Source organism: Prionailurus viverrinus, chromosome D2 (genome assembly GCF_022837055.1).
Source record: "Prionailurus viverrinus isolate Anna chromosome D2, UM_Priviv_1.0, whole genome shotgun sequence".
Taxonomy (NCBI): domain Eukaryota; kingdom Metazoa; phylum Chordata; class Mammalia; order Carnivora; family Felidae; genus Prionailurus; species Prionailurus viverrinus.
The window spans coordinates 45,032,613-45,050,864 of NC_062571.1; the positions used below are offsets into that span (position 1 = coordinate 45,032,613).

At 49.6% G+C, this 18,252-nt stretch overlaps 1 protein-coding gene across 2 annotated transcripts in view; it reads right to left on the reverse strand.

Moving 5' to 3' along the window:
* Positions 1-18,252, reverse strand: part of GRID1 (glutamate ionotropic receptor delta type subunit 1) — a 691,121-nt gene that overhangs the window by 532,481 nt on the left and 140,388 nt on the right. For both annotated transcript variants that reach the window (XM_047826480.1, XM_047826481.1), the window contains exon 3: positions 6,186-6,470. In XM_047826480.1, coding sequence (XP_047682436.1) covers positions 6,186-6,470 — 285 coding nt within the window. The remainder of the gene's footprint in view (positions 1-6,185; positions 6,471-18,252) is intronic.

Below are 18,252 nucleotides of genomic sequence, written 5' to 3' on the forward strand. Positions count from 1 at the left end.
CCAGGAGGGCAACATCTGTCCTCAGTGCAGAGAGTGAGTTTTTGAAAGGAGAATATGACATTTGGGCAGGGAAGGACTCCTTAAATGAGAAGAAAAAGAGCTAACTGTATAAAAGGTGAATAAATCTAACAACAATATAATATAGAACTTCTGTGCATTAAGACAACTAACTGACAGAAGTTATCTCCCATACTTAAAAAAGAAAAGTCTCAATGTTTTGAAATGGGCAAAAATTTTAAATGGTAAACAGGCATTTCATAGAAAACAAAAATAGTTCATAAAGATAGGAAAAAATGCTCAATTTCATCTGTTATCAAGAAAATGTAAATTTAAAGCATACTAAGATACCATGTCACATGAAAATCTTAAAAGTAAAAAGAATACCAGGTGTCGGTGAGGTTGGGGAGCTTTGAGAATTCTGGAACTTTGCAGACAGCAGTGTAAACAGGTGGAGATGCTTTGCAAAACAATGTGAAATAACCTAATAAATTGAAACATGCCTGGATAAAATACTCCAGCAATTCTGCTCCTCAGGATGGACTCTCAAAAAACTCTTTCACAAACTAGTGCAGCCACTCTAGAAAACAGTATGGAGGTTCCTCAAAAAGTTAAAAATGAAACTACCCTACGATGCTATAATCACACTACTGAGTATTTACCCAAAGAATACAAAAACACTAATTCAGAGGGATACAAGAACCCCAATGTTAAAGCAGCATTAATTACAATAGCCTAGATATGGAAGCAGCCCAAGTGTCCACTGACTGATAAATGGATAAAGAAAATCTGCTATATTATACAATGGAATACTACTCAGCCATAAAAAAGAATGAAATCTTGCCATTTGCAATGACATAGAAGGAGTTACAGAGTATTATGCTAAGTGAAACAAGTAAGTCAGAGAAAGACAAATACCACACGATTTCACTCTTATGTGGAATTTGATAAACAAAACAAATGAGCAAACGGAGGAAAAAAGAGAGAGACAAACCAAGAAATAGACTCTTAACTGTACAGAATGAACTGATGGGTTATCAGAGGGGAGGTGGGTAGACAGATGGGTTAAATAGGTGATGGGGATTAAGCAGTGCATTTGTTGTGATGAGCACTGGCTGATTAAAATAAAAACTTTAAAAAAAGAAATATTGAGAATATTTAAAACTTTAAACTTTAAGAAATAAATTAAAATGTGAATAAGTAAAAAAAAAAGCCTCTTGCACAAACATCAAAAGTACAAGAATGTTCTAATTAGCATTATATGTAATAGCAAAAACCTGGAAATAACTCAAATGCCCATAACAATAAAATGGATAATAAATCAGATGATACTATGCAACCATAGAAAATGACTGAATACACCTGAATCAGATGAATGGCTCTCAAAAACCTAATTTTGAGTGAAAAAGGCAGTCACAAAAGTGTATAGAAGTGCTATTCCATATATTTAAAGTTCACAAACAGGCCAAACCTAAGCAATATGTATTTCAGGATCCATACCTGTATGATAAACTATCAAGAAAAGCAGGGAACTGGCTAGCACACTATCAGGTTAGTGGTTATGTCCCCTCAGTAAAGGAGGACATGATAGGAAAGGGACGCACATGGTTCCTTTACATTTTTTAAACTGGTATGGATTCATGGGAGTTTATTTATTATCATTCTTGTTACTTGGCATATACATTGTTACCATGTATGACTTTTAGTTGTTTTTAATAATTTAAAAACTACCACAAGGGGTGCCTGGGCGGCTCAGTCGGTTGAGTGTCTGACTCTTGATTTCGGCTCAGTTCATGATATCGTAGTCTGTGAGATCAAGCCCCGTGTTGGGCTCTGAGCTGACAGCACAGAACCTGCTTGAGAATCTCTTTCCTCTCTCTTTCTCTGCCCCTTCCCGGATCATACTTGCACGTGCTCACTCGCTCGCTCTCTCTCTCTCTCTCAAAATAAATAAATAACCTTTATGTATGTATATATATACATAAATACATAAGAGCACAAATAGACAGTGGGCACTCAGGCAGATCCTGACCCACCCGCAGCCTGCAGGCTGGTCCAGGGGCCAAGAGCAAGCTGCTGCACACTGGAGACACTATAGAGAAAAGAGCTCTGGTGTCCCGACTTCACATCCCAGCCCTGTGTAGCTTTAGCCAACTTCCTCTGTTTCTTTATCTGTGAAGAGTTCTTAGCAAAATCATTGTCCGTGGTGGGGACATGGTGAATATTTGTTGAATGAATGAGTCAAGACATCCAAGATTCCATCGTAACTACCACCCTCATCCAAATGTATTCCTGAGGGGGAAATTGTGGCTACAGCTTCTAGCACCCACCTCCCCACACACACAAATGAATATCCCAGAATCTGAAGTGGCACATCAGAAAGTTCTCTGTTCTGTTCGATCCAAACTTTTGGTATTTTAATGTTACAGATTTTCTCTCCCAAATGTCAGCTTCTCTTCTATTTTTCCTTTCGCTGTCACAACAAGCATACAAGTATTTTCAATGGAATTTTACCAAATGGCACATCTTACATTTTGTAAACTATATACATGCACACTCCTCTTCTCGCCCCTCTGCCAAGTTCTGTCTCAGGGCCCAGTGATTTTGCTTCTTTGACCCTCATCTCCTGACTCAAATGCCCAGTCCTAAGGTTCCACCCAGAGCAGGTTATTCCTGGGCTTAAAGGGAGGCCAGGGGGCAAATGAGGAAGCATCAGGCCTCCTTAAGCAACAGGGGGAGCTTCTGTGTGACATTCACTAAAGCCCTGAGCACACCAGCCTAGGAATGCCAAGTCCATTCCAAATCACTCTTCCTTCCTTCTTGGCATCAACTTGCCCGGCTGGGGACACGAAAAGGAAGCTGGAGCCTAGCAAACCCCAGATTACATAAATAGGATGGTGCCTTGGCTAAGGGCGTGGGCATTAAGGTCAAAAAGAACCTCTCTGGGTGTCATGTTCTTTATCTGTAAAACACAACAATAATCCCACCTCAGAGAGTTATTGAATGGCATAAATATATATATGTAATATACATTTAATATACATAAAGATACTTGCAGATCAGCATTTAAAAAAAAAAGTTGCCATATCCCCAAACCACTTCTGTTTGACTTTGGAAGGAATAAAACAGTCTTTACACTCAATGTGCTTTTTAATTGGGCTCATCTGCAGCTAGTGCTGCAGTGGTGGGGTGGAGGAGGGGACCTAAAGAGCTCTGGAGGCACCATTTGTCTTGGGCATATCAGCAGTGTAAGCCCACCTAATACTCTCAGACAGGCCAATGCCAGCCATGCTGAGAAAGCACTCACAACCCGCACTCATGGGCTGGAGATACCGCATCAAACAGCACATGGGTTGGAAAACAGGCCAGAGACTAGACTGTTGTATGAGCAGCACAGCCAGGACAAGCAGTGGAAGTCAAAGTGGTTACAGTTTACAGAGAATATTTTGGAGCAGAAACCTGGCCTAAGAGGCTGTCAAATCAGCGGACCAACGTCCAAGGTCCACAAAGGTAGGAGGTGTTGCACAGAATCCAGTGAAAGAGCTTTGGTCTCCAGAAAGCCTAAAGCCAAACAGATCAGCACCCAGGACAGCGACAATCAAATGTATGGCCTCACTGAGACATCGCATTCACCCCCACCATCCAGATCAGAATCAGCAAACATAGCAGGTTGCCGCCAGTCCCTCCCCTGCACCATGCAAACCTCATGGAGCAGTCATGGCATTTTCTATGGTGAGCCCACGTACAGCCTCAGAATCCTTCTGAATCCTTCCCAATACAGCATTCAAGGCTCAACCAGTTGCTGGTCTATTAGAGGAAAGCTATTGGTTTACCCTGTCTTCATGGAATCACTGACAAAGGCCAGTCTGGTTGAAAACTAACTTCAAACCTCACCAAAGGTAGCAAAAGTATCCAAGTCAGGAAAAGAGGCACCTCTTTAGGCTTGATTGGAGGTGTTGGGTAGGAGGGGAGAGGTGAGGGGCAGGGAAGTGTGTTTGCAGAATGAAACATCCTAGCCCACCTCCCCACTTCAGAGGTCAGACTACCTGGCGCCTTGTCTTTCTCCCCATTTTTTCCTTTGTCTTCTGTGAAAATTGCTTGAAATATCCATGTCCTCATAAATTAGATGCTTCATTCACACACTGATAATTTCTTGGGGCCAACTCTGTGCCAGGCATGGTACTAAGCAGCAGGGACACAGTAGTGAATAGCACCTGGCCTGCTCCCCCGGAGCTTACAGCCTGGTGTGAGAGTCAGTGTCCATCAACAATTAACCCTCAATAGTTTGTCAGGACAAGCTAATAGCAGGCCAAGAGAGTGAGATGTGTACCTCACACATGTAACCAAGGAGCCAGCTCCATAGGAAAGAGAGGAGCCTTCAGACAGGTAGGGATCAGGGTCCCTTTCTTTGGAAGTTCCCACCTCCCAGGCCTTGGGGAAAACCAAGGCTTGAAAAGTTCCTGTAGGCTACAGCACAAAGGGAACAAAGATGTTGGAATAAGGGGGGCTAGGGGGCTTGCAGACCCTACCCCACAGCATCCTCCAGCCCTGGCGGTGTCCACACCTCCCAACAGCCCAGCCTCAGAGCAAACTGGATGCCTGGGTTGAAACATCAGTATGAAGCATTCTCAGGGAAGGCTGAGCCTCTGAGAGACACCCTGTGGGCTCCGGGGGGCTATGCCATGACCTCCAATGCCCTCCACCACCACCACCCAGGGCCAGAGATTGACTGCAGGTGGGAGGGAGAGGTCAGGCCTTGGACACAGTCTAGTTCAAGTGCTTGAAGCCTTGAGTCACCCTTGTCTCCATCACCACCTCATTTCACTTCAGCACAGTGACTGTTTGCTCTTCTAATTCCTCCTGGAAGACTCTAAACAGCATATTTGCTCAAGAGCTGGGGACAACATTCCAGTCTTAGAGAAGCAGAGTATTTAGGCAAATGCAAACATATGCTGGTTTCTCTTCTTAGTTACATTCTTGGCAAAGGAATTATTTCACCAAGAGACAAATCAGGACTTTCGAGGGCCCATTCATTCCAACCTGGCCCCAGCGATGGGACTGCTGACCCTTACCAGTCTCCAGACCCTTTAAAGACATGTAATGTGAGTGGCAGCAGCTATAAAAGGGTGACACAGGGATCCCTGTGAGGGAACTACTCTATGTCCTGACCCTAGTGGTCACCTAGTGGTGATAAAATTGCACAGAAGTGAATACAGACACCCAAGTGCCTATAAACTGGAGAAGGATGAAAAAGGTCTCTGGATTGCATCAATGTCAAATGCTGCTTATGATATGATATGAGTTATGCAATGTGTTGCCCATGGGGAACCTGGGTGAAGGGTGCATGGGATCTCTCCGTATTATTTCTCATAATTGCATGTGAATCTCAGTTATCTCAAAATTAAGTCTTTTTTAAAAAAAACACATAATGCGGAAACTGTTTCATCTTGGGAGTAGGACTGGCCTGTTTTCACAGAGCAGCCATAAGAAAACCTAAAACTATTTCTCCAAAGCCCATTTTTGTGCATTTTTAACAAAGTATGATTTCTTTTTCATATGGGAGGTCTTCAAAAAAGCCACATTTAGCAACATCCACATGACCTTACCTGGCCCCATGACCCTTAGGGTGCCCCTCCCCTGACCTAGGCCCAGGGGAGGCATAGGTGATGGCATAGGTTTCAGAGTCACAGGGCAGTGACTCTGAAACTCTGAACTCAGGGCAGACTCTGAAACTCAGGGCAGACCATGGTAGAGGGAGGCAAGGGGCTGGGAGGGCCAGGTGACCGTCCAGCGTGAAGGACAGTCTTTGAAGAGGAGTCTTCTGGGAGGACCGTGCTGGCCGGCCTCTGCCTCTACCTACATGCAGCCCTTCGGATCCCTGCCAGCAGTTTATTAATATTTTATTGAAAACTCTAAGATGATTCAAACTTCAGCTGTCATGATAAGGTGTCGTTGCTAGGCAACATTCGTGCTTGTCTACAGATCTGTTTTTGCAGCTCTTCCCCCACTGGCAAAGCTCAAGGTTAGGCCCTAGCACCCCGAGACCCATACGGCTCAGACCCCCAACCACCATGTGCACCCAGCCCACTCTGAAGCACTCAGCCACCAGCCAATGGCCTGGCTCACGGGTCTCCCAATGCCCAACATGCCTCCCAGGAGCCACAGAGTAACCCCTGCCCCCAACTCACCATACTCGCTGTCGTAGAACATGACAAACTTCTGCCAGCGCAGCTCTGTCACCAGCCTGAGCATGACGTCATTGAGGCGCACGGGCGGTCTGGAGGCCAGCGTGTAGGCCTCACCGTCAGGGCTGGGGTTCAGGTGGCAGGCAGTGCGCGGAGACCCCCCTGGGTTGCGCTGGACAAAGAGGTGTGGGATATGCATCGCATCTGTGAGTGACTGCAGGGCGTTGGCAGACGCACAGCCAGTGGACGTGACCAAGGCCAAAATCCCCTGGGTCATGAGGTCACAGGCTAGAAAGAGAGGGAAGAGAGAGGGAGGGGTCAGCATGGGGACAATGCTGCACTGGCTTCGATCTACATGGCCCATGCCTAGCAGCTCATGCCCGGGGCCCCAAGAAATGCTGCCTGCCTCCAGAGACAGAACTACCTGGAGCCAGGCCAGGAGCTCTCAAATGCAGAGTCCCACTGATGCTTTCAGGGATCCTGCCACCCAGATATTCCTACACCCATTCAGCAGATGAGGAAATGGAGGCTGGGTGAGGCAAAATCATTTGCTCAAAGGTTACTCAAAGAGGGACGGTAGGACGAGAATCCAACCCACATCTGCTTGAGACACCCATCAGGGTTGCTAAATTAGCCATCCTGTTTCCCACCTGGGATGTGAGCCTTTTAAGAGCCAAGAACTCATTTTGTGGATCTGTGTGCCTCCAAGGCCAAGACACAAGCCATGAATATACCGTGTGCGCTATGATTGTTGGCTAGACCCAACTGATTGAGGCTGAAGGGAATAGATTACATCAGAAAGTCAGGGAGACACTTACCCCAGAGGACTCAGGTTTCAGGCAAAAAAAAAAAAAAAAAAAAAAAAAAAGACAGCACTCCTAGGTCTTCTGGCCAAGTCCACCTAATTTATATCATAAAATACTGGGTCAAACCCCAGATGAAGCAGTCAGTTCCAGAAGCCCAAGATTATTCAAAAGCCAGTTGATAATAACAAAGGAAGATGCACGGCACCTAGGTGGAGGAGGAGAGGGAGGGAGGGAGCCGCCAGCAGCCTGTTCTTGGGCTGAGGCCCTCGCAGCCCATCTTTTGAAGTCATCCAGTATCCGTGAGGGGTGCCCTTTTAGCCACAGACTTACGTCTTTGGGGGACATCAGACCAATTAATAGAAACATGCACCACCCAACACTGCAACCCACTGCTCTGGTTTTGAAGCAAACATTTATTAATAATGCTTATGTGATGGAGGGATGTGGGAGAGCAGATGCAGCTTCAAAACACAGCCTGGGAATGTCAGCAGGCCATCTGCCGCAGACAGCAGACTTTTGAGCAACTTTGACAATGCGGTTCTTTCGGTTGAGAGCCTTTGGGTTTATGTAAACGTCTCAGACAAGGCTGAGAGGAGACCAGGAGCAGAGGAAACAACCCCAAGGAGAAGGCAGTGGGGGCCTGGGAAGGTGAGGGAGGAGGGAGGCCCTCCATACCTCCAAACCCCAAAGGCCGGCTGCTCCCCACGCAAGGGCGCTCACTGGGCACATTCACGAGCATCAGCAGGACAGTGACTCAAATGCCCACAGTGCTCCCTGCTGGACCCTCAACCCCCATACATAATGCAGGGGCAGGTGCAGGGATGGTGAAATGAGACCCTCTGATGTCTCTTGGAGTCACACAGCCATCCAAATGCTCTGACCAACTCCCATGCAAGCTTCACATGGCAGTTCTCTCCCAAACAAAAACCCAATTGCATCATGCTCCTGTTTAAGGCCTTCAGTGGCTCCCAAGAGCTTTGGGGACAGAGTCTTGTAGGCTTCCCAATGCCTGTAGCTTCCTGCTCTTCACATGCCCCTGCCCACTATGCCCAGGCCAACCAGCCCCGTTTGAGCCCCTGGAACCCTCCACATTTTCTGTTCCCTCTTGCAACTTTCAACTTGAGTGAATACTCAAGACTCAGACTCTATATCCCCAGACTGGCCAGCAACCCCCTGTCTTGAGCTCCCCCTACACCCACACTTCCCCTATCAGGGCATGATGCATGGCTTGTGTAATTCTCTGTCTCTCCTAGGACCACACACTCCAGGGAGCCATGTGATGTGCCTGTTCTGTTCATCATCCTTCCCTAGACACACACCGTGTCCAGCACATGGCAGTCGGCAAAGACTGGTGCAAGAATGCAGTAAGCCTGGACATTTTCATGCCCTCTGGTCAATAATTCCCCTTTAGGCACCTATCAAAATTATGGGAGTGGCTCTGGATCCCAAAACATTCATAGGATACTTATCCATGCTGTTGAAATATTGCTCACAATCTAAAAGATGCAGATAGATGAGTGGTTATGAAAAACACTCCATTTGTTGAAAGCATATGTTGCCTTTAAAATTATTGATGAAGATACTAAGGTAACATGGGAAAGTGCTTGTCATAAAAAAGTTATGTTAAAATAATACAAAATTGTATGTCTTTTATTACATTGATTAAATAAAACTCAACACACATGAAAGACCAGAAGAAAATATTGCAAAACGCTAAAAGTGCATTTTACAAGAGGCCTGAACTGATTTTCCTTCTTTACCATATTTTGCCAAAATTTCGAGTCATGAACAGATCATTCTTTTAGAAAAGAAAAATAATCTTCCAATAATGGGTAAGTTGTGAAGCTATATAGGAGGAGGGACTATTTTCTGAGAATTTTCCCTGTGCCAAATACTGTTGAGTGTGTGTGTGTGTGTGTGTGTGTGTGTGTGTGTGTGTGTTGAGTACTTTGTGTATGTGTCATTGTGTCCATTTTCCAGATAACAAGTTGTGAGGCCACACAACCAATAAGAGACAGTGCTGAACTGAAATGCCATCCAATCTAAAAAACACTTCTGAGAGGCAGCTAAGTGACAACAGCAGGGCACGAAATTATACACACCCCAGAACTGTAACTAGATAAAAAGCTTGCTTATGGAAAAGGCAGGAGAAAACACCAAAAGGCAAGAAAAGAACAAGGTGTGGTGATGCTGAATTGACTTCTCTTTATTCTCTGGTACATACTTTCTTCAATGCCAATACACTGAATTTCTAACTCTAAGAAGTAATCATACAAAATAAACCGGACATCACAAGGATGGAAAGCTGTCCAGACACCCAGCCCAGGACACCCACAAGAGTGCTCCTGGCTGCCATCACTCACTCCCGGCCCTCCACTGCCCACCCCATCCAACTCCCTCCCAGGTCATCACCTGACTTCTGATGGCAAACCCTGTGCCCATTCCATATACACCGGTTCTGAAGTCACTGAACCTCTCTGAACCTCAGTTTCCCCATCTGGGCAGGCATCCCACCATCACTGCAGACTGCTTCCTTCCCCTCTGTGTGTTTCATACATATACTCAGCGCCCCCTACTGTGTGCAAACCCCTGCACTGGGCACTGGGGGAGCAAAGGGCACCAGCCCCAATTCTGAGAAGCTTGGATCCACCAAGAAGGCAGACCCCATGATTCAGCCTGTGGGGAAGGAGAGATGAAGCTCCTTGGGACCCAGAGAAGGGTGACCTCAGGGTCTCAGAGAAAGAGGATTTAAACCAGCTGAGATGAAGGAAAACAGCATGACAGAGGGATGCAGCATGACAGAGGGATGCAGCATGACAAAGACACAGGGGCCAGGCAGCAAGAACATGCTCAGGGAACAATTGCCTGACTGGTCACTTTGCCCCAGTCCTGCTGGTAGCCAGGGACACCAACTTCTTGGCTGGGCCTGGGCTCACCAGGGCAGCAGACGAAGCCCTAGAATCTCACTAACCAAGGTTCTGGTTTGGGCTCCTCTGGTCACATGGGGTGAGAGCTCCAGTGATCCCGTCTGTCCTATGACGTGGCCGGTGCTGTGCCTGGCACATCCTACCCTGAGAGTCCCAGGTCTGGAGAAGCCTGGATCAGCAGGATGCTGGCATTTCAGGGAACACTGTCAGGATTGTGATTGTGAGACTGTCCCAGAATGCTGACGGAGCCCATGGGTCCTTTGTGAGCCTCCATTTTCTAAATGAGGATAAGAATCTCTACCCAGCAGAGCTAGGGGAACATGGACTTAGGACATGGACAGCAAGTGCCAACCCTTGCTGTGTACAGGAAAGAGGTTAAACAGAAGTCAGTTTCCTGCCACTCTTCTTGGGCATCCCCATCTCCCCCATCAACGTCCCCACCCAAGTCTTGCCCAGGATCCCAAGAAACAGTAGTTAAGACAGAGAGCGCCCTCACTCCTGCTGCTGACAGCCCTCGCCGTAGAGGTGGGCACCACTGCCCCACCTCTCGTACAGCCACCTGCAGCATCATGCAAACTCCTCAAGCCGCCAGCCTCGGAAACTGGGTGGATAATTAAGGCTGGAAGCTTCTCCCAGGCACTAATGGAGAGGCCCGATGCAAGTCAATTTCCAATCCGTTGTGAATGGCCTGCTAATTGGGGCACTGTTGAAATGATGGTTATTTAGAGGCTCCTAACATAAAAATAATATGATCAAAATACATCAGATCAAAGCCAAATCAGCTATTAGCTTAATCAAGGTTGTGTGCTCATTCCGGGACAGGACATACCCCCAGTGCAGAGAGAGATGCTGAACCCCAGTGACAGGGTCCCCTGGCCTGAGTCTGAGTCTGGGCCCTGCCACAAACATGCTGTGGGACCTTGGGCAAAGTGCCGGCCCTCTCTGGGCCTCTGTGTTTTCTGTCATGTAACAATGATCGCGCCCACTTCACAGGGGTGTTGTGCTCATTCCGTGAAAGGTCTTGGTATGTGAAGAGCCATTCACACCGCCTGGCACGCAGTAGGGATGCAGAAGTCACCACTGTTATTACCTCTCCTGCTTAGACGTGTTTCTGCAGCTCACTACAAGATAAGAGCCTTTGTTATAATTCTTTGCCTCCAATATCATGTGGTCATAAAGCTGATCTCTCTCTTGATTGCAACAATGCATGCTTGATGGCTTGATAAGGACACCCTGAGAGTGGCTCATCAGCTGGGAAAGCAAGAAGCAGAGTTGAATGTGATGATCAGCTTCGAGCCCCCTCCCCAAGCCTGGTGGCCTAGGAGAGCAGAGGGTCTCTACAAAGATCTATGCACTGCCCAACAGCATCCCAGGAATCGGGAGAAAGAGGGTGCTCAGAGCTCAAGCTTGGGCCCAAATGAAGAGGACCCATGGGCTCTGCCAGCATTCTGGGACAGCCTCACAATCAAGTTCCTGCCAGTGTCCCCTGAGATGCCAGCATCCTGCTGATCCAGGCTTCTCCAGACATAGGACTCTGAGGGTAAGTCGTGGCAGGCACAGCACCAGCTACATCACAGGACAGACAGGATCTCTAGAACTCTCACCCCGTGTGAGCTTTCTGATCTCCTGGGGAGAACACTGCAGCACAGAGAGGGCTGGCCGGTCAGCCAGGGCCACCTAGCCAGAGAGCACAGAGCAAAGAGATCATCAGAAGCAGACCACCAGGAGCCTCTAGACCCAGTCCCAGAAGAGACAGTGGCCAGCAGGGGACAGAGCCCAGGATTCTGTGGCTAATGCTAGCCAGCACTTCCCTGGACAGAAATGCCTAGGACAGCTCCACACTCAGGGCAGGCCCCAGGGGAGGAGCTGGCCGGCAGGCACAAGGCCTCTCTCTCTGCTGACAGCAAATCCGTGCCGTATCAAGTCATTCGGTGCCTGCAGGTGGACACTGTTGAGAAGAGAAGTATCCCCAGATATTGAGGTCACTCCAGGTACTACCCCGTTTCATGTCCAGTCTTCTCCATCCCCATCAGGATTCCTGGAAAATTCTCAGGCTAAAATTGGTTGGGAGAAGCAATACCCCAGAAGCCTTGGGCTAGAAGAGACAATTTGTGGTGCCACCACTCAGAAATGATGGCCACAGCTGTCCCAGGCCTCCCCTCCACCAGGTGCCCCTGGCATATCCACACTGCTCCTCCCGAAAGACCAGATGTGGCCCGGCGTAAGTGAGATCCACCCACGTGGGCCTCTCAACCTCACGTGCCAACTGGCCTCTGGCTAGCCCCTTCAAGAATCACGAGACTCTTCCAGATGGACAAGGCAAGAGAGAGGGCACTCCACCTGGGTAGGAGCAGAGGTGCCCGGGGAAGCCTGCCAAGGCTCTGCTCATCTCAGCAGGCAGCAGATGGGAGAGCCAGGCTCTGGGCAGCCCAGGGCTTCGCCCTACCCTACAGAAGGAACGGTCTCTCTCTCGGGTGGGGGTCCAGCAGGCCAGCCCCAGGAGCTCTAGCACCTCTGCCTGCCCCGTAAGTGGGGCTCCCAGTGACAGCTCGTTATCGTAATCATCTTAACAGCCATGAGCACTCACCCTCCCCTGAGCCACCCTCATTATTGGTGCCCTTCCTTTCCTCCTTTAAGCTGGCACTGCTTTATTAATATTTGAATTCTAATGGCTAATGCTTTAAATTAAGGTAGCATTTATAAATACTTTATAGTCAATGAATAATTGACCAAATTTAGTATTGTCATAACTCATAGTAAATTATTGATCTATGAAGAATAAATTTTTTTTTCATGTTTTATTAAGACACTTAAAAGGTAAACAATACCATCAAATGGTGGGGGGAAATGGGTGACAGTACCAGACAAAGGCAGGTGCTAGAGCTCTGGTCCCTATAGTACATCGACCCTCCCTAGCCACTTACCATCAAAGGGCACCCCCCCAAAGAGGAGAGTCACCAGGGTCTTTACCCTCCTCCCTCTTGCGCATCCTGTCCTACAGACCTGCTTAAATAACACTCCCAGTGGCTTCCTCCTGCCTTCACTCCCATCTCCTTGCTCAGTTCAGGGTCTGTCCATCTGTCACTACAGCCACTCCATTGCAGACAACCTCACTCCCCTCTCTCTCCTTACGTGGCACAGCTGGTGAAATCCCAACCCGGGGTCAGCCCCCTTCCCCATGTCTGTGAGCAAACAGTGGAGAGTCAGAAAGACCCACGTGCCCGACAACGTGGTGACCCTTGCAAAGCTGTGTCACCTACCTCACCCTGCCATTCACCTTACACCCTCTCCACCACCTTCTCTGCCCACTCTCAGACCTCCCCAACTTCTCCCCCAAGTTCAGCTGATGACCTTGCTTCATTCTTCATGGATAAATGGAAGCCGCAATCAAAAGGAACTCACTCCACTTCTTGCCACCACATTTTCACATCTGTCTGCATTTGTGTTAGAAGCTGAAGAAGACAGCCTCTCCCGTCAGAGGCCGGGCCCTGCCCAGGAGCTCTGGGTGCTCCCACCTCTTGCCTTCTCCCAGACCAGACCCATCACTCACCCATCAGTCACGCGCTCCTCTACGAAATCATCAACCTTCCTTGTATTTGATCTGTCCCTTTACAAGTTAAACCTCAGCCACGTGGATGGTTCCATAGCTGTGGCTCCAGCCCACAGCCCTCTCCTGGGCTGCCAACCCCCAGCCAGGGGAGGCTCCCTTGCTGAGTTCACTGGCAACTCAAACTTGGTGTATCAACACTGAGGTCCCTGGGGTGTGACCTTGTCCCTCCTGGTCACCAATCTCTTCAAAAGAGGCACCCCTCTCCACCACTTGTTCTTGACCCTTCTCTCTCCCTGACCCTCTGCATCCAAGCCATCATCAAGTCCTGGATGTTTTATCCCCAAAATATGCTTGGGTCTGTCAACTTTCTTCCACCACCTTGGTCCAAACCACTATGACATCCCTACTGGACCCACATGCATCCAACCTCCCCCTGGGATCTACACACCATCTATGCCAGTGGAATGGCCTTCATGAAACACCAAGCAGACTGTATTGTCCCTGATTAATACCCACATTAGCTTCCCACTGGCCTTAAAATAAAATCAACATCCCCAAACAGGCCCTGCAAGGCCCTGCATAACCCACACCCGTGCCCTGTGTCCCAGGCAGGCGGCTGTCGTGCTGTAACTCAGACACTGCTTCTCCCGCTTCTGGGTCTCTACAAACTCCCTCTGCTTACAGTGCTCCTCCTGCTAGCTCTCTCATTCTGTGCTTTTGTGGGTAACCGTCACTCCCCAAAGAGAACTTTCCACAACCCTTATTTTCCCTTGCTGTACTTGGCCTGCACACCACCCACCAACATTTGCAGTTGTGGACTATTTTGAGTAGCCGCCGCCAGTCATCTTTCTCTGAACCATGAGCCCATGAGCAAAAGAGCCTGCATACCGCTTACCCTCCGAGCCCCTGGCCCAGCGCCCGGCACAGCACAGCAGAGCAACAAACTATTTAATACTCCTAACAACTCCACAAGAGAAGCACTATGGGGGTCCATATTTCATTGGTGACACAGAGTTTTCAAACCTACCAAGGTCCCCAGATACTCATGTCCTCCCAAAAGGGTAGCCATGTTCCAAAATTTGGAGAAGGGGAGTTTCTTAATTCACCAAAAGCTCAGAAGGTGCCAAGACGACAGTGGGAGAAAAGTTGGCTGGGCCTGAGGCCCCGGAGCACCCCCAGGGTAGGAGATCCCACACCCCTCTGGCCTCACGGTCAGCCCAGGCGAGGGGCCCAACAGCAGCATGCCCAAATGGTCCCACTGGATTTTGGACCGTAGCCTGAGGCAGGTGGGCAGCTGGGGCAGGCAAGATGCACAGAGACAACCAGGAGGGTGGGGTAGAGCTGGCAACACCATGCCGATCTCTGGGGCCTCATCCTTATGCCAATTAATGAATCAAAACTGATTCCCTGCTCCCGCAGATTGGAAACACAGGGAACACTGGGTGGGATCGTGCTGGCTTATTTATAGCTCTCCAGCTCCTCGTTAATGATTTTTACTGCTCCGCCAATGGAACGCCAGGCTCCCAGGCCAGATTCGCACAAAGCCTACACTGTGGAAGTTAAATCAGGACAGTGACAAGTCCTGGGAGACTGAGAGAACCTCGAAAGCAGCCGAGCACCCAGGAACCTCCTGTGGCTCTCTCTGCACCCCAAGCCCAGACCTCCCTTCCCGGATGCCCCTCACCCTGCCTCCAAATGCCACTCCCTACACTTGCTCACATCTCTTATCAGCCTACTTGTCTCCCTGCCTCACAGCATTTCTTTCTCCAACCCACTCTGCAGACCAAAGCTCAGCAACCAAGCATGCCCCAAAGTACCTGCCATGCTCCCCACTGCCTAGCAGTCAAAGTCCAGTTTGTGAGATCCCCCAGTACCCCTCAACTCCACACACCAGCATGGCACCCATCTGTTGACCAACCTTCACAAGCCCTGTGCTCTCCGCTGGTCACCACACCCACCCTAAACTCTAACTTTGCACATGCAGATTCCTTTTGCTTGAAATGCCCTTCCTCCACCACTATGACCTTCAAACTCCTACTTCTCCTCCAAGACCTACCCCAAATGCCTCTTTCTCTATGGAACTTTCCTTGACTTCCCCTTGCTAAGGAAAATTAATCATCCCTTTCCCTGAAGGAAAGTACTGCACCCTAGCATACTTCTATCAAGCATGTATTATTTAACTTCATGCTTAATTGCTAGGGTCCAAGAAAAGAAACTGAGTTTCATGGCTTTCTGTATCTCCAGGCTCAGGGCCTGATAAAGAGATGGTCAGGGGATGTTCACGGAAGGCATGAGTAAGTGAAAGCACAGATGCATAGAGAATGAGTGAAAAGCTGGAAATGTCAGTGCTATAAGGTAAAGGAGTCACCCAGAGAATCCGTGGGATGGGAAACATGTCAGGAATGATGCAATGGAAAAGTCTGCCTTGTCAAAGAGCAGGGCCAGCTCTGGGCAGCACAGTGAGTGGGCTCTGGGGCCTCCTGGACTTGGCTCAGAATACAATCCTTGCATGGCTGAGCCAGGGCGCCATGGGATACTCACTTCATCTAATCCTGCCCAAGACGGAGGGACTGCTTAGAGGAAGAGGAGAGTTGGAACCTTGGAGGAAGCAACAGCACTGTTCTGGAGCCGACGAGGCAAGGGAGAGACACAGCCAGATCCGAGGAGCACCGGTTCCACGGGCCCCGGAGGAGGGACAGTTCGGGGCCTGAGCCCGGGTGGCAGCCTGGCTCCGAGAGAACAGCAATGGACAGCTAGCAGCACAGAGAGGTCTCTGGAGAACTCGGTGTTCCCAGGACACGCACTAAGGGACATGGGGCACCCCTGCATGGCCATACCTCAGAGTACCCAAGAAGGTGTTTTCAGCTCTAGAGCAAGAGTGAGAAGGAAAAGACTGTGGCAGTGTCTGGGCTGGACTGTGGAACGGGAAGATGGGAGCGTGGCCACAGATTGCCACCAGGTGCCATCCATCTAATCACTGAACCCATAGCCTCCCTGGGAAGTGGGTACCACTACCTCACTCTAGACAGGGGCAGAGACCCACAGTTAGGGTGTTGCTCGAAGTCACAGGGGAGCCTGGGTTCAAACCCTGAGCTGCCTCTCACCCCAAAGTTAAACACAGGGGCCCAGGAGACAGGCAGGCCCACTGCTACAGCTGTGTGTTCTCAGGCAAGTCACTTAAGCTGGCTGAGCCTCAGCCTTCACTTATAAACAGGCTAATAACAGCCCCATCTCTAGGGCCACCACAAGGAATAGATGAGCTAGAGGCCAAGGATGGATGTACCCAACAGGCCGGATCACGAAGCCTGACCTCAGCCCCGCCCACAGCCCTGGGCTGCCCAAGGCCAGTTCCATGTGTGCCTCTCCCCTTCCTCCACCTGCATTTTTCTTCCAAAAGTGAAGGCCATCCAGTCACCAGGCACCCCCTGGCCTGTGCTCCTTCCAGGCCCAAAACAGCCCTCTGAGACGGGGAATTGAAGCTCAGTGAGGCTTCTGGATCTCCCTTCCCATCTCAACCTATGTCTGACTTTTCTAGCTCTCTCTGGCTTACTCTCTCATTCTCCCTGCTGTTGTTTCTCACATGCTGAGCCTCAGTTCTCCCTCAGAGTGCACACGTGATGTGTGTGTGTATGTGTGTGTGTGTGTGTGTGTGTGTGTGTGTGTGTGTGTGCATGTGCATCTCTCTCCCCCACCAGCCTATGCCCTCTCTCCCCAGTAGGACCGACTGCCCTGGAGGGACACAACCCCCCCATGTCTACGCTTCAGCTCCCAATCCCCGTGCTGTGTTTGGAAGTTGACCCGTGGATGCCCAGCTACTAGGCCCTCAGCACTCCAGTCTCTCCACCCACAGAGGATTAGTGTCATAGGAACAAGTGTCACCTCTCAGCCTGAGCCCCTTCCAAAAAAACTGGGAGGGCACAGAAATGTCCCCATCCTGCCAAGCTCCAGCTCTAAGTTCTAGCTCCAAAATCTTGCACTAATCCTGTACTTGGCCTCCCCACGGACAGACAAGAGGCAACCTCCAGGCTCTGAGGTGCAAAGCAGGGACTCGGAGGCTATCCTGCCTGTGTCACATTCATATCTCTGTTACCTGCATTCCCCTGCACGCAACTCACCATTCCAGACCCAGGTCAAGTGGCTCTTCCTCTTCAGGGGCCTTCTTCACCCAGTCAGGACAACAGAGGCCCTGCCTCTACTGTCCCCCTGCTTTACACACAAGTGCAGTTCAAACAGTATCATTGTTTGTTCGTAGATCTCTGTCACATACTGGACTGACCCCTAAGGATCTCTCTGTCCCTAGCACCAAGTCTGGGGCTGGACACTCAGATGCCTCAGGGGAGCAGCAGGGACAATAGGACAATGGGGGATGGGCATGCTGCTGACACTGGTCCACCCGCCATCACAGGGGCAGCCCAAGATGGCTGCTCTCACCAGGCAAACCTAATGGCAATAGGTCGTCACCACTCTGTGGGTCCGTCTCTAGGGTGAGTGCCCACAGGGATGCCCACACACACCTCAACAGCCTGTGCAGGTCAGATACGAATGGATCCAGTCCTCTGTGCTACTCTGTGGCCTGTCACCTGGTGAAGACCAGCACTGAAGCACTGGCCCGAAGCCATCCCGATGGGCAGGGACAGCCTACTCTCAAGGGGAGGATGCCAGCACTGAGCCCCCAGCCTCTGGCTTTACTGACCCAGATAAGCCACTAGTCCATCCTGACACATTCCCTTACTCTCCCACTGGGAGGGCCACGCCTGACCTCCAGATGGGAGTCTTGAGCTCAACAC